At 41.5% G+C, this 17455-nt stretch overlaps 1 protein-coding gene across 2 annotated transcripts in view; it reads right to left on the bottom strand.

Annotated features, from left to right (window-relative positions):
* Nucleotides 1–17455, bottom strand: part of PDCD6IP (programmed cell death 6 interacting protein) — a 72999-nt gene that overhangs the window by 54746 nt on the left and 798 nt on the right. The window contains exons 2-3 of one of the 2 annotated variants that reach the window (XM_014585636.2): nt 17409–17431; nt 2204–2258 (exon numbers count right to left, since the gene is read on the bottom strand). In XM_014585636.2, coding sequence (XP_014441122.1) covers nt 2204–2258; nt 17409–17431 — 78 coding nt within the window. The remainder of the gene's footprint in view (nt 1–2203; nt 2259–17408; nt 17432–17455) is intronic. The other variant, XM_006171967.3, reaches the window with a different exon arrangement.

The raw sequence follows: 17455 nt of genomic DNA, 5'->3' as shown, positions 1-17455 counted from the left end.
CCTCTCTGGTCAAATTAAAGTAAGATAAATAAATAAATAAAATAAAAATTTAAAAAAAAAAATCAAGTCTCTCTTGGAAAAAAAAATCCACAATGAGGAAAACGACAAAAGCTCAACTTGTCTAAAACATCTTCTCTGATCAACCCATTCCTTTTCTGTCTCCAGAACATAAATTTTAATTAAAAAAAAAAAAGGAAAATACTCACAGGATATTTCACATTATCATTCTGCCTCAGTAACCATAAACACTATCTTACCTTTACAAATAAGCAATGACTTGAACAGAAAAAGCATTCAGTAAATGTCTGTCAAATAATCCAAAAAAAGCAAAGATAATAAAGTAAATACTACTGGTTTCCTAGGAAACAATTACTACAACAAAAGTAGGAAAATGGTTATGCAGGGGTGATAAAATCAGCTATTTTATCTCTTCATCTTGATGGTGGTTATGCAGGCATACTTACATTCATTCTGTGAAAATTCGAGTTATATATATCTAGGCTTTATTCACATCCCTACATGTGTATGTGCATACATACATATATACATATACACACACATATATAAAATAAAATTTTACTTAACAAAAAACTGCATCTATCTCTACTTCTAAAATAAATACACCATATATGAAGGCTGAAAAAACACTGCCTTGGAGGCAGTAAGTGGCATGGAGATTATAGCATTGGACCCCCACACATGGCCAACTACATGGTTCTAATCCCAGACCCGGTGGCTTGTATATCACAATGGGTGTGTGTGCATGTGTGCCCCAATCCTACAAGGAGAATGGAAGAGAAAGGAATGTAGTGAGGCCATTCCCCTTGCGAGGTGACTTCTCACTTTCCCTCTCACTGTCTCTCCAATGAGCACACGTTCTCTATGGCAAAAACCTTAAAAAAAAAAAAAATTGAAGTAATAATTTCTTGCAGTTTTACTTAAGAGACAAAAATTATGTAGTACTTGTAAAAATATTTTCCTGGGACCAGCAGATGGCATAATGGTTAAGTTGCTGGACTCCCACATAGTCGACTGTAGTTCAAGTCCTGGAGTTGGCGGCTTAAATTCATGCTGTGCATGTGTGCATGCATGTCCAAGATCTTAAGAGGAGGATGGAGAAGTAATTGCAGCGTGGTCATCACCCTGGGGGGTGCTCTCTTGATTTCTGTCTGTCTTTCTGGCAAGCACATGTACTTATAAAAAATCTCTCTTAAAAACAAAATTGTTCCTATACTATTTTAAAATAGTACAGGACAAGTACTTTAAACACTGTTTTTTTAAACAGGTGAAATAATTCTATAGAGATCTGCTTTAAAACACCAAGAACAAAAGTGCAGACAGGGGACAGGGAAAGTTGGGGTAGGTGAGCCAAGAAATGCCAAAAGGCTAAAGGTGCTAGCAGATGTACAGCAGTTAATTATGTTATTCTCTCTAGTGGTGTGTATTTTTTTAAATTTCCCTCATCCAGAGTTAAAAAAAAAAAAATTATAATGGATTGCAATAGTTTAAATAAGATTTTTTATTGCTATAAGGGGTGTGTGTGCTTGCCAGAGAAAGAGATAGAGAAAGAGAAATTGAGAAATCACCCCTCAAAGGGGATGGCCATATTGCTATCCCATCTTCTCCATTCTCCTTTCAGGATTTGGGGCACACACGCACACATAAGCAACCAGCATGAGTTTCAAACTGCTGGGTCCAAGACTCAAACCAGGATCAAGCACATGGGGAAGTCTGGCACTTTTAACCATACTACATCCCTCACTGGCCCCAAGCATTTGCAATTTCATATGTCAACAGCACTTGCGCCAATAATTTTTAAAGCATATCAACTAAGACTAACACTTCCTGAATTAAGCACTTTCTTCCTTAATTTTATGAAAGTTATGGAAAAGGACTCAAAAGATTACGTTAATCACTCATACTGATATAAAATACAGTCCTAAAAGAAACATAATCCAACACTCTATATGAGCCCCAGAGGTCACTGAGAAACAACATGAATAGGACTGAAGGACAAACTTTCTTCAGAATGATGCAAATTCCGATGAGATGGACCTTAAAGCTTTTATGTAAAACTATCTCACAAAATCCTAAAGCTATTGAAGAAGCATTACTGATTAAAAAAAAAAAAAAATACCAAGGGTTGAAGGAAATGGGTGATTTCCCATCACTTAGATAACTGAAAACAAAATTAATGACTTACCTGATTTTCAGAAAATGGGAATTTGGGTTCAATAGAACAAATCTGATCATAATATCTAAAAAACAGAAAAAAGCAATAATTACCACAACTAAAACTTATTCATTTACATAAATGCAACTGGATTAAGACTATACAAAAATTATTTGTGCTTACTCTCAGCCCACAAATCAAATTCAATCAGTTATTTTAAAGTCAAAGAACAAAGTTTTTTAGTGTATAAACCAGGAGCTGAAACATACACAATGAGGAACTGTGGACAGAAAATCTCCTATCTGGGCCAGTCCATTACCTGGCAGCCAGATCCCACATGGCCAACCACAAAATTCGAGTCCCAGACCCAACAGCTTGAAAACCATGCCAGGTACGTATGCATGAGTGCACAAGATTCCAACAGGATGGAGAAATGGCAAAAAGGTGTAGCATTATCATGCCCAATTGGGGGAAGGGGTGCTTTCTTCCTCTCCCTTCCTCTCCCTTTCCCTGGTGAGCTCACATACCTTCTGACGAATTTTTAAAAACTCATATCCACCACCACAATTCACCAGCTATTTTACCAACTATTATTTGGCTAAAAGGAAATTAACATCTGCTTAGGAAAGCAATGTAATCCTGAAAATGCTGTTTCTTAATAAGAAAATGTTTAGGAGTGAGTGGTGCCAAGAGGGTAGCAGCTGGATCTCACATAGCTGACTCCATGGCTCAAGTCCTGAACCCAGCAGCTTGAAAATTATGCTGGGTGCATGTGCATGAATGCCCAACATCCTAAGAAGAGAATGAAGGAGAAGGGATTATGGTGTGGCCATTCCCTCAGGAAGTGATTGGTTTCTTTGTCTTTCTCCACCTCTCCTCTCTCTCTGTCTCCTGCAAGTACACACACTCTATAGCAAAAACTAAAGAAAAAGAAAAACTGCAATTAACTATGTTTATATTCACTGCACAAATTAACATAAACTGATTAGAAACAGGTTTCCCAACTTTCAAATATTTTGTATAATAGGTATAATCACCCTCTGCAGGGTGATTCCTCTCTCTCTCTCTCTCTCTCTCTCTCCCTCTGAAGACAAATAAATATGGTATAGTAGGGCCAGCCACACTGGTGCAAGTGGTAGGTCACTTCTGAACAACATTGGAAACATATGGCAGACTGGGATTGGATCTCGAATTGACCTGAACACACCAGGTATGCTCATGTGCTTGACCAATCATCATAGCTGGCTGGGAGGATGGAGGAAAGACTGTGGCATGGCAAGACCCACATAAGAATACCTCCCTTTAGGGATCAGCAGCGTAATGGCTATGTCACTGGACTCCCATGTAGCTGACAGTGGTTCGAGTCCTGGACTCTGGTGGCTTAAACTCACGCCAGGTGCATGTGCATGCATGCCCAAGATCCCTGGAGGGGAAGGAATTGTGGTGTGGCCATCCCCCTGAGGGGTGATTTCTCGCTTTCTGTCTCTCTGTCTCTCTCTGTCTTTCTGGCGAGCGCACATGCCCTATAGGAAAAACCTCTCCAAAAACACAAAATACCTTCCTTTATTTCGCTCTCCCCACTAACGCACCAAGGAAACATAAATACATAAATAATAAAACTTTAAAAATATACATCGAGGCTGGTTTCATGGCACAATGGTAATGCACTCACTGCTCAAGAGAAATCAGATCTCACATGGCAACATGGCAACTGCAGTTAGAATCCCTGACCCATTCACCTAAACCACACCAGTCATGTATGCAAATGTCTAAGACCCAATGGGCTGGAAGCCAGAGGAAGGGGACTGCAGCATGACCGGACCTTTAGAGGTGCTTAACACTCCCTCTCTTTCACGCTCACTCTCAGGTGTGTGAGCATATGCTCTGTTACGAATAATGAAGAAAAAAAAATTATGTGTTTTTATATTTGTGCGTGTATGGTGTAACAGCAGTAATTACTATGAAGAAGATGAAAGAGGTAAGAGGAATAAAGTGTATGTTTGGCATCAAGTGAGAAGATTAACAGTTTAAATAACATGGTGATTTGATGATATAAAAAAAAATTTGAATTATAAAACAGCATGAATAAGGAAGCCAGGAAGTCAGTGATGAAGTAAGCGAAACTCGTATCTGAGAGAAACGCATTACCAGCCCTGAAAAAAGCAAGTGCCAAGACCCTGGGATGCAAGCCTGCCTGAGAATTTACTTGGCATGGTAAGGAGGCCAATATAACCACAGAGTGCGAAAGAGAAAAAAATAGAAGAGGTAATGACACCTTGAGTCTAGACCTTCTGGCTTTCGCAATGCAGAATAAGAGGATGAACCATCAGAGGGTTCAGACACGAGAGCAACACAATCTAATTTATTTGCATAGAGTCACCAGCTGCAATGCAGATAACTAACCAAAGGGGCCAGACTGGCATAGTGATGCAATGTGCGGCTCTGACAGGCAACCCCACATGGCCAGGTTCCTGGTTCAAGTCTGTATACTGGGCACACATCTGCTGAGGGTGGGCAAAGACCCTACTCAGGGCTGTGTGTGTGTGTGTGTGTGTGTGTGTGTGTGTGTGTGTTTCTCTTTCACTCATGGAAGAAATAAACTTAAAAAAAAATTAAAAAGAAAAAAGAAAAGACTGCAATTACACGGGGGCAGAAGAGAGAGACCAGTCAGAAAGCTATTGCAGAAAGAGTTGAAAGACCATGCTAGCCTGGACCCGTGTGGTCCACAGGGGTGGCAGGAGTGGTAAAACCCAGTCGCTCCTACTCCTTTCTTAAATTAGCCCTCCTTCTAGTTATAATTTCTCTGGTCCCTGCACATGTCCTTCATGGAATTTACCAGTTTAAATAAATTATTTGTGGAATTGTGTTTGATATCTTGTCTCTCAAGAAATTCAAACTCCATGAGAGCAGAGACTGGGTCTGTTTGTTTACTATTTTGCTGCTAGCCTCAAACAGATGAATCAGTAAAATGATGCGTTTAAAAAAAAAAAAAAAAAGAGGAAAGAAAGAAGAAAAACCAGCTTTTTCCTATCTCTGATAAGTTAAACCTAAGACTGTCCATTTTGAGAATTACACAGGAGGACCAGAGAACAAGCCTGTAAGCGGGGAACGGTGAGTGTCAACGGCTTGAGCTAACAGTGAGTGGATGCCTGATCGTGTGCCTCGCACAGCAAGAGGGCTGATCTGGCTATACAGGAAGAACTGGCAAATGTTTCTGGAGACCACCTAGACCTTGCTGGGAAAAGGCAAAATCAAAGACAGGACTTACTTAACGGAAGGGAAAACTGTCCTGCGTCGCCCTCGCTGCCCGGGTCGGGCCATCTTGGATGATGAGCACACTCCGTACACAGCTGACCAACTGCCCTCACCGGGAGACAGTCTCCTAAGGAACAGGGCCCCGTCTGATGGAGAGGAGCCAAGGGGAGGAAGGGATTCGTGGCCAAGGCAGTCAGTTTTGCTCTCTGCCCCAGTGACACCCAAATTCTAGCAACCCCTTCCCACCTCCAAGAAAGCCAGGGCGTGGTACCAAGTGACTGGCAAGCACAGTAGGAATGTTGAAGTGGAACCAGAGCAAGCTAGGTCACAGTGCATCATGCCACTGGCCAGGGAAGCAGGTGCCGGAAACAGAGAAGTATGGAGCTGAGGGGACTGGCCCCTCTAGACCTCTAAGGTTCACAGAGCTAACCCCCTGGAGTGCTGCCCACCAGCCACACGAAAGCAGGAAACCGGGCAGGTCTTATTTTCTGACCCTTGCTACAAAATAAGCAAGGAAGGAAGTACACTACTAAGAAAAAAGTTACTTGCTCTGAAATGGTTAAGAAAAGAACAGCTGGGGAACCAGCAGTTGGCGTAATGGCTATGTCGCTGGACTCCCACGTAGTCGACCGCGGTTCACGTCCCGGACCCGGTGGCTTAAAACTCATGCCGAGCATGTGTGCGTACATGCCCAAGATCCCGAGAGGAGAATGGAGGAGAAGGGATTGCGGCGTGACCATCCCCCCTGGGGGGGTCATTTCTCGCTTTCTGTCTCTATGTCTCTGTCTGTCTGGCGAGCGCACGCACCCTATAGTGAAAATCTCTCCAAAAAAAGAAAAATTAAAAAAAAAGAACAGCTGAACAGAATGTACCAATGTTTTATGCCCATTCTCCTCACTCCAAAGCTTTTGAGGTCCTCTCACAAAAGTGGTATGGGGTATGGGGAAAGATTACGTTTATAGCTTATATTTAAACCATTAAACTATGAACTGGGCTCCCAAAGTAAAATGGCTTAGGACAGGTTACAGTGGTTGAAACTAGGAAGTACAACAGAGGGCAGCCACTGGAAATCGACTACGTCTGACCAATGTGGAACAAACCCGGACAACACAAGAGACCAAGTAACCCTTTATAAAAGTAAGCAGCCATTGCTACCAACAGTCATCACAGCCAAAATGCTGTTCCCAGAAAACTAAACACGACAGTCCTCTGGTGTAATTCTATCATGTATCACCCCTCACAGATCAGCCTAAATCTGAGGCATTTCCAGGGGGAGCACCCACAGAAACAAGAAAAATCTAGCATACTCCTCTATCATCCAATTTTTTTTTTTTTTGGAGAAGTTTTTGCTACAGGGCGCATGTGCTTGCCAGAAAGAGAGAGGCAGAGAGACAGAAAGCAAGAAATCACCGCCTCCCCAGGGGAGATGGCCACACCACAATCCCTTCTGTATTCTCCTCTCAGGATCTTGGGCATGCACGCACACGTGCCCGGCTTGAGTTTAAGCCATCAGGTCTGGGACTCGAACCGCAATCAGCTACATGGGAGTCCAGTGACATAGCCATTACACCAATTGCTGGTCCCACTCCTCTATCATTTAAACAGCCTTTACTTTATCAGCAGGCTGTAGCCTAGGCCTATCTGTAACAAAGTAGACCTGGACTATACCTGTTCCACAAGTAGGAAGATAGCCAAAGAGAATGAAAGAAAAAGTGCACCATGGGAAATAATGCTGCAAAGAATCAGTATTTTTATAGCTTTTATTTCAAAAGTATGTTAAATTTTTTAATCAACTATAAAAATCCTAAACATAGGAACCTAGCAGGTGGTGCAGTAGTTAAGGTGCTGTTTACTCCCGACACAGTACTGATTCAAGTGTGGGAAATTTATGTCAGTTGTGTGTGCATGCCCAAAATCCTGAGAAAGAACGGCATAGCCATCTACACCCCTCCCAGGAGGATGACTTCTCGCTTTCTGTCTCTCCAGTGAGCAGACACAACAGTTAGCAAATAAATAAATAAATAAATAAATAAATAAATCTCTGAAAGAAAGAGAAAGGAAGAAAGACAGTGAGAGAAAGAGAAAGAAAAATAAAATAAAATAAAATAAAATAAAATAAAATAAAATAAAGCCAGGCATGTGTGCATGTAAAATGGCAGGTGGAGTCTGGAGAAGAGGTGCTGCATGGCCATCCCCCCTGGGGTAATTTCTCACTTTACCTCTGTCTGTTTTTCTCCTCTCCAGGAAATGCACATGTACCCTATGTCAAAAACCTTAAGAAAAAAAAAAAAAACCCTAAACATATTTAAAAGATCTGATGTCAAAGTGGGCAGAGTTTAGGCTTTTCAGTCACACTCCCTGAGTGTGATTCTGAACTCTTCATTGTGTGATCGCATGTAAGTTATTCGCCCTCTCCAACCTCCCTAAAGTAAGGCTGACAGCTGCTCTAGGAGTGAGGAACAAACGATACAACTTAACTCGATGCTTCTGATAGCGCCTGGACACACTGCTAATGTGTTACAAACTAACGAGCGTAATGTAGCTTGTGAAAGCGCTGAAATGTGTTCTCTAGCATTTGTAAAACTAATCACTTTACAACAAATATATAAATACCTCAATTAAAAAAATCTCATGGGGGAAAAAAAAACAAAACAGGAAATTAATACACTTCTTTCAAAATACCCCAGATGGGTAAGGTGCAAAGTTCCATTCAAAAATTCTATTGGGTCGTTAGAAAAGTCATGGTATGTTTTTCTACGCAAAAACACGTCATGTATATATATATATATATACATTTTTTATATATATATATATATATATATACACACACACACACACACACACACACACACACATATGTATGTATATATGTGTATATATATATATATATTTTTTTTTTTTAAGGCTGGCCCCATGGCCTTGTAGTAAAGGGAGAAAGATCCCAAATGGCCTACTGTGGTTCAAACCCTGGCCTTGGTGGCCTGGAAAGCACATTTCACATATGTGGATGCATACCCAAAATCCCAACAGAATGGAGAAATGGAAAGGGGACTACAACATGATCACACCCCACTGGAGGTGCTTTCTCCCTTTCTCGGGATTTTAAAGAGAAAAATGTGGCTTCAAACCTTTTAGCAAATTTGATCAGGGGAAAATCACACACATTCAACATTAGGGATAAGCAAAAAAAAACTTTTTTTAAAAAAGGGCAAAGTGTAGAGCTCAAGAACCACTAGTGTACATTAGCCAACATGATACCACAATGCAAATTCACATAATTCTGAAACGCACTTAGGGATAAACTGAGACTACCAACCAGAGAGAGAAACAAGCAAATCAAAGAACTAGACCAAAGATACTGGCTGAAGTTCACAGACCCTTCCTGAACCTTATTTTCACACTTCTTTCTTCAGCCAATTTATCCCATGAAAATTCATTAGTGAAGCACTGCTACTGCAGAATATAGTGGGTAGTAACTAGTCAGAAAGTCAAGAGGTCAGGACTTGTCTAGTTCTGCCAAAGAGTGAGTTGCATGGGCTTAAACCTCTTGTATAAAATACTACAAAAGATTCTTTTTATGGTTACACAGAACCAGAACAGTCATATTTTATTTACTAAACATCAGAAAAGTCAAAACACAGTAAAATTAGATTTGTACATCTGCCTTTACATATCCATTTATTCATCTACACTGAATAAAATTACTGAACCAAATTAAGGTCTGGCAGCTGCATATATACCTAGAGAATAGGGACCAAGTATGACACTGTACATCTTTATACCCTCTCACGGCCTCTGCAGTGTGTGGTTCCGCAGACGCTCCTTTAGTACTTGATTAACAGGCTGGAGCAGTGTCACTGGTGCTAATATTATCCAGTATCTTCACCCCCACACCAACGATGAGAATGTAAGCAATAGTTGTAAGGTAAAATGGAATAGCAATAACTTCTTTTTCTATTTCTAGTGCTTAGGAAATATTTCAAAAATTATGTGATTAGCTCCATAAACTTCACTTCTTAAGTGAAAAAGATACTACCATAAACTGCAACAAACTAAATGTTGACCCACAAAAGCCTAAGAGACAGGTTTGTTTAGAAATTTGGCAAAATCTGGGGCTGGCAGATAGCATGATGGCTAAGGTACTAGACTCCACATGGCCGAACATGGTTCAAGTCCTGGACCTGATGGCTTGAAAATCACGCTGGTGCATGTGCATGCATGCCCAAAAATCCCAAGAGGAGAATGGAGGAGAAGGGACTGTGGAGTGGCCATGTCCTCTAGGGGATGATTTCTCACTTTCTCTGTTTCTCCAGTGGGCACACGCACTCTATGGCAAAAAACTTTAAACTTTTTTTTTTCCAAAAATCCATGTAAATGACTCTTGAGCAAAAGAAAATACTACTGAAATTACAAACTATTAAAAAAATAAAAACTGGGACCAGCAGTTAGCATAATGGCTATGTCTCTGGACTCACACGTAGTCGACCGCGATTCATACCCTGGACCCGGTAGCTTAAAACTCACACCGGGCATGTGTGTGTGCGTGTCCAAGATCCCGAGGGGAGCATGGAGAAGGGATTGTGGCGTGGCCATCCCTCCTGGGGGGTGATTTCTCGCTTTCTGTCTGTCTCTCTCTGTCTGGCGAGCGCACGCGCCCTATAGTGAAAAACCTCTCCAAAATAAATCAATAAAATAAAAATAAAAACTGGGGCCAGCAGGTGGCATGGTGGTTAAGGCTCTGGATTCTCACGTGGCCACTAGCAGTTCAAGTCCCAGAGCTGGTGGCTTGAAAAATCACACCAGGCACGTGTGCAAGCATGCCCAAAATCCTGAGAGGAGAATGGAGGAAAAAGGATTGCAGAGTGATTTCTCGCTTTCTATCTCTCTCTCTGGCTCTGTCCCTCTCTGGTCAAATTAAAATAAAGAAAGTTAAACAAAATAATTCTTTGAAAAAAGTATAGTCTTAAAATAAATATATATTATAAAAACAAAAAAAGATGGAAAACTAACTATTCAAGACTAAATGATAAAATAAAGGAAAATGAAAAAAAACAAATGACAAAGCAAAAACAACTCGAAAAATATATTAGCTTGATTTTACAAAAGAAAAATGTAACTCCAAACCTTTAAACAAATCTGATCAGAGGGGAAAATCACACATATACATTAGGAATAAGAAGGGGGAAAAAAAGTCTCTTAACTACAGATTATGAAGAAACTAAAACATTGTATGAAAACTTTTATGTGTCAAAAGATACCATAAACACACCTAAGAGACAAGAAACAGCTGGCTTCGCAGCCTGGTGGTTAAGGCACCCAGATCCCACATGGTCAAAAACATGGTTCACATTCTGGACGAGGTGATTTAAAAAACACACCAGGCATGTGTACATGCATGGTGAAAATCCCCAAAGGAAGGAGGAGAAGGGATTGCAGCGTGACCATTCCCCATCCACTGATCTATGACCTCTACCACATGGGGCATGCTTGCTCCCTCCCTTTCGCTGTTACTCTCGGGTGAGCACATACCCCTTTCTGGAAAAAAAAGAGAAAGTAAGAAATAAGCCGGAGGTTTCTGTAACACACATAATGTGAAAAGGATAAGTAAGGATAAGTAGCCACAAAATATAAATAATTCTGATAAAACACTAAAAAGAAAAAAAAAGCACAAAATGGGCAAAAAGCAAAGAACAGGCAACTGATAGAAAAAGAAACTGGGTGACCAGTAAACATCTAATGTTCAACCTAAGCAAAATAAAGACAATACAAACTAAAATAAGATACCATAATTCATCCAAGAATTTAACAAAAAGCAATCATCTTTATTATTATTAGGAAGAATGTGGAGAAACAGAAAGCTTACACTGACTCAAACTGACAGGAAAGTAAACTGATACAAACAGTATCGAGAGCTGAAAATGCATATACTCTCCTCAATAATGAAACAAAGAGATCTGAAAAAAATATCCTTTTCTCCCTTCCAATGCCTCACTTAAAATCAATTTTAAAAAAAGAAAAAAGAAAAATGTCAATGAACAAAGACAAAGAGAATGGGCAAGGGTGTATACAAAGACATTTTAACAAAAATATAAACTGAATGAACAGAGAAAGCTGAAATCTAACTGCTTAAAAGAGAAGGAAGTCGACAAAGGGGAAGCCAAACCACATCGGGAAAGCCAGAAAAGAATCTTCATAAAGAAGCATAAGGTGCCTTTGAAGACAAATGATCAACTTGAGGTGCTAAAGAAAAGGTAGTAAAAATCTTTTTTTTTTTTAAAGAGGTTTTCTTTGCTCGTACTCTTGCGAGAGAGACAGACAGTGAGAAATAACTCCCCCAAGGGAGACAGGCATGCCGCAATCCCTTCTCCTGTCTTCTCTTGTGCATGCTCCCAGAGTGAGATTTAAGTCACCGGGTACAGGAATCAAACCACAGTAGACTACATGGCAGTACAGTGATGTAACCATTCCACCATCTGTTGGTCCTGAAAAGGTAATGAAAATCTTTAAAGGCGCCCAGATTCTCTACTCTGACAGTAGGTTCACTCTAAGGAAAATGTGAGGGAGGAACCAGCAGGTGACATGGCAGTTATATCACTGGACTCCCACATGACTAACAGCAGTTGGAGTCCCAGACCTGGTGGCTTAAAACTCAAGCAGAGTGTGTGTGCATGCATGCCCAAGATCCCAGGAGAATGGATTGCAGCGTGGCCATCCCCCCGGGTATGATTTCTCACTTTCCCTCTCACTGTCTCTGTGTCTCTCTTTCTCTGGGAGCGAAGGCACCCTAAAACAAAAATCTCTTAAAAAAAAAAAAAAAAAACAGAAAAATGTGAGAGGTATCATGGAGTCACAGAGGATGGGAGCATGGTAATGCTAACTGCCTACATAATTATCACTTCTCCTCTTTTTAAAATAATAGAACCCCAAATTGTTAGCTGGTCTGACAGCTAACATTATTATGGACATAATAAAGACTACACTTTCTAGCTTTCTGTGAGGTGTGGCTATCCTTGAAGAGCAGTATCATAGGGACCAGCAGTTAGCGTAATGGCTATGTCCCATGTAGTTGACCGCGGTTCACGTCCCGGACCCGGTGGCTTAAAACTCACACCAGGCGCGTGTGCGTGCATGCCCAAGATCCCAAGAGGAGAATGGAGAAGAGACTGCGGCGTGGTCATCCCCCCTGGGGGGTGATTTCTTGCATTCTGTCTCTGTCTCTCTCTTTCTGGCGAGCGCACGTGCCCTATAGCAAAAACTTCTCAAAAAAAAAAAAAAAAGGCCAGTATCATAAAGGCAAAGCATTGTGGGCAGTTCCCTGGAAACGTCCTCTGGAGGCTGAGCCTGTTTTTCTCCCTTCCTCTTGTCTGAAATTTGGGTATGTCTGCAATCTGAACCGTAAGGTCAAGAACCATATTCTATTGTCTCACCACCAAGAACTGCATGGAATCACCACACCAGTCCTGGACTACCAGAACTATCCACTGACCAACTTTTGAACAAGAATAAAACCTTTATTTAATTAACGGATATTCTGACATCTATCATAAAGAGGTGAACCTAACTCTAATACAGGTGCCACACTAAAAACAAACATGAAAGACTTTGCAGACATGACTGCTAAGATTCCCAACCTCCAATCTCCCAGTCAAATTTCAGAAAGCTGACACTCAGACTTTTTTGGAGGAGTCTGGAAGCTTTTTCTCTAAAGATACTGATCACCACATAAGAAATGACACAAAGCTGCCATCTGGAGTTGCAAAAAAATCAAAAACAAAAAGACAAATTTTCCATGTGATCACGTAGAATAAAGTTAATCGTATGCTAAGCCTCTTCTAATCAACTTTTAGTAAAAGTCACTTTAAAAAGAATGAGGGACCGTACAAGTAAGTTTTTAGAGAAACGTTTTCATTAATATCATACACATAAACATGTGTTAACAGAGCATCTACAGCTTAGTAATAAAAAGACAAGTCTTATCACTGGAGCTATTTGTGTAGCTGTGTGCCAGCATTTATCAAGCTAGCATCGATTCTTTGGGAACTGGTTTAAAAACTTTTTCGAAGTTTATTAGTTTAAAAGTCCATTATGTTAAAAAAAATTAAAATTCATGTTTAATTTACACTACTGTCCAAATACAATTATTTAAAAATAAAATACTCTGCTTCATGTGAATGAACACCTCACAAATGTTTGATTCACAGCTACCTGGTTTTTTGGGTTTTTTTTTTGTTGTTTTTTTTTGGGTTTTTTTGAGAGGTTTTTGCTATAGGGCGTATGCGCTCACCAGACAGACAGAGAGAGACAGAGACAGTAAGTGAGAAATCACCACCCGGGGGGGATGGCCAGACCACAATCCCTTCTCCTCCATTCTCCTCTCGGGATCTTGGACACGCACACACACGCACCTGACATGAGTTTTAAGCCACTGGGTCCAGGACGCGAACCACGGTCGACTACATGGGAGTCCAGCGACATAGCCATTATGCTAACTGCTGGTCCCACAGCTACCTGATTTTTACAGCATATACAACCAAGGAATTTTGTATACACCTCCATTACTAAATTTAACATGCTACAGTAACTCCATTAAAAACACAGAGAAAAAAATCTGAATATTTCTTGAAGGAAGATGGTAGGAAAGGACTGTATAGAGATTAATAATGAAACATTTTTAGTTTCAAAGAGACTACATCTGTATCAGCCCCAGTACCTAGGGACAGGTTTAAAACAGGTTTATGTCTGGTTTAAAAAATTGAGGGCCAGCCAGGGGGAGTGATGGTTAAGGCAGCTGGATACTACATGGTAGACTGCCGGATTTGAGTTCCCAACCCAGGAGCTTGAAAAACACGCAAGTACGTGTACATGTGTGCCCAAATCCCAAAAGAGTGGAGAGGGATTGTGGTGTGGTCACCGCCTCCCCCCAACCCCCTGGGTATGCTTTCTCATTTTCTCTTCTGCTCTCTCCCCAGCAAGCACAAGCACCCTACATCAAACTAAAAATAAATAAATAGGTTGATAAATAATGGAATTAAATAAAACAAGGTTTGAAGTTCATGAAAACCCTATAAAAACCAATATGTGCTATCCTCCCTGGATTATTTTTTTAAAACATTTATTTATTCATCTATTTATTGGTTGTGATTTTCAAGTTGCCAGTCCAGCACTCAAACCACAGTCAGCCATGTGAGAATTCAATGCCTTAACCACCACACCACCTGCTGGCCCAAGATGTTACTCTTAAACCCATGAGCCACTTGCCTCTGGCACTTCAAGTTCCTTAAGGTTTTGAACCAAATGTAATCTATTAATATATGTGTGTGTGTGTGTGTGTATTTTCTTTTTAAGAGAAAGATTTTTGCTATAGGACATGTGCGGTCACCAGAGAGACAGAGACAGAAAGCAAAAAATCAGCCCCTGGAGGGGATGGCCACACCACAATCCCTTCTCCTCCATTCTCCTCTCGGGATTTTGGGCATGCACACACACTCCTCTAGCATGAGTTTTAAGCTACCAGGTCCGGGTCTCAAACCCAGATTGGCTATGTGGGAGTCCAACAACATAGCTACTACGCTATTTGCTGGTTCCTATTCAGCAACATTTTTGACATAGACTTCACTACACCACAACTATGTTTTTCTTTTTCTTTCTTTTTTTTTTTTTTTTTTTTTTTTTTTTTTTTTTTTTTTTTTTTTTTTTTTTTAGGATTTTTGCTATAGGGCGCATGTGCTGGCTGGAGAGACAGAAAGTAAGAAATCCCCCCACAGGAGAGATGGACCCACCACGATCCCTTCTCCTCCAATTCTCCTCCAGGGATATTGGGCGTGCACATGCATACTCCAGGTATGAGTTCAAAATGCCAGGTCTGGGATTCAAACCTTGATTGAACACGTGGGAGTCTAGTGACATAACCATTACGCCATCTGCTGGTCCCAATAACTACGCTTTCCTAGTACTGCTAATGAAAAATCCAAGCTGAATGTTACATGTCTTCCTAGAAATTGCTTTGAACAGTATATTAATTCTAAAGAAAGGCTAAGTATTCCTAGGTTAACTTAAAAATGCTTATGCAGGGCTGGGCCAGGGACTGCAGGATCAGGACCCTGCTGGGGATGCTGTACCTTTGTGTCTCCCTCATAAGAGAAACAACTTTTGTTGGAAAAAATGCTTACGCGGGACCAGCAGTTAGCGTAATGGCTATGTCGCTGAACTGCCCCGTAGTTGACCACGGTTCGAGTCCCGGACCCGGTGGCTTAGCCACGCATGGCATGTGTGCGTGAGTGCCCAAGATCACAAGAGGCAAATAGAGGAGAAGGGATTGCAGCATGGCCATCCCCCCGAGGGATTATTTCTTGCTTTCTGTCTCTCTGTCTCTGGAGAGCACAGGCGACCCCGTGGAAAAAAACCTCTCAAAAAAAAAAACAAAAAAAAAATGCTTACACTACGCTTCGGACTAATAATCTTTTCCGCCCAAGTCTAAATTCTAAAACTGACACCACAGGGTCATAATCTCTCTGAGCGATCTAATCAATATCCCTTCCTTTGAGGATCCAACCTTTCTGCAGACCAAACTAATCTTGCTTTGATCCATGCACCATGCAAAAGTTATGGGGGCTGGGTTATCCATACACAGGCAGTTAAATGTGTCCATTTCCCATCACCATAAAGGGGTACAAACTGACCCAATCACGGCTGCCAGCGGCCATCACTCTACACTTACAGTTAACAAAGCTGTGTAAGAAGACAGTTGAACACAGATAATCTCCAGCAATGCCTAAGGCTAAGGAAGGAAGAACCCTAGACCTGCCAATACCTGAAAAAACTACTTGGTTAGCTCAAGCTAGTCTAACCCGGATTTCTGCAACATGCATCCTAAAATGACTATGCTTCTCCCTTGAAGGAGCTTTACAAACAGGAAATCAGATAGTTAACGCAGTGGGCAAAAGAAAGTTTTTTGGTTTTTGGGTTTTTTTGGGAGAAGTTTTTTGCCATAGGGCGCGTGTGCTAGACAGAGAGACAGAGACAGACAGACAGAAAGCAAGAAATCACCCCCCAGGGGGAATGGCCACGCCACAATACCTTCTCCTCCATTCTCCTCTCGGGATCCTGGGCGCACACGCACGCGTGCCAGCGAGAGTTTAAGCCACTGGGTCCGGGACTCCAACCGCGGTCGACTACATGGGAGTCCAGCGACATAGCCATTACACTAACTGCTGGTCCCCAAGAAAGTTTTTAAGTATAGAGTGCTATTTTTAAAAAAGTGGCCATCATAACTAAGAACACCTTCATTATTATACAGCTTGAGCTCAATAAGCCTTTGCTAAATGAACAAATTTACTCAATACGTACATACTTGTTTAAAAACAAACTGATTTTAAGCAACTTACGTTGAACGGTGTATTATATCGCTCAAGGTTTATTTCAAATAATTGTGCCTCCTAACTTTAACCATTCTCCATCTGTAGCTTGATTACTCGGAACTTAGAAAGGTGGTCCATCTGAAGTGCACAATGTTATGAGTTATAGACACTTGGCCTGGTGTCTCAATTCGACCACTTCCTTCCAGCAACTACTATTATGAAATCTAAATTTGGCACAAGGAGATCATAAGACAGTGATGGCAAAAGGAGGTGGGGGGAAGAGGCGGGAACCAAAAAAAGTAAAAACTGATTTTGAATGACTGCGGCGAGAAACATCAGTACATGGCAGACTATTCCTCCCAGGCTACTAAATAAATAGAGAGAGGAAGCCCCAGCCAACCAAAGGCTGAGGCAGCAGGACCGGCCGACAGGGCCACTACCGGCCTGCCCTGCGGTTCAGGATCACCAGGAAAGAATGCAGACCACACCTACGCGCCGGGCCAAGCCATGGCGGGGCGGGGCAGCTCGGCCTCGGTCTTGGGTTTGAGGAAGGGAAGGAGGCAGGAAAGGGACAGCTAAGGACGTCCGGCTGGGACACCCCCCACTTCCCAGCCCGCGCCCACCTCAGCAGCGTCTCGAGCGCGCCCTCGTGCTTGTCCAGCGGACGGCC

This window comes from Tupaia chinensis, unplaced genomic scaffold (genome assembly GCF_000334495.1).
Source record: "Tupaia chinensis unplaced genomic scaffold, TupChi_1.0 Scaffold150166_1, whole genome shotgun sequence".
Taxonomy (NCBI): domain Eukaryota; kingdom Metazoa; phylum Chordata; class Mammalia; order Scandentia; family Tupaiidae; genus Tupaia; species Tupaia belangeri.
The sequence above is the reverse complement of the archived record's forward strand: the minus strand, read 5'-3'. Positions and strand labels throughout refer to the sequence as shown.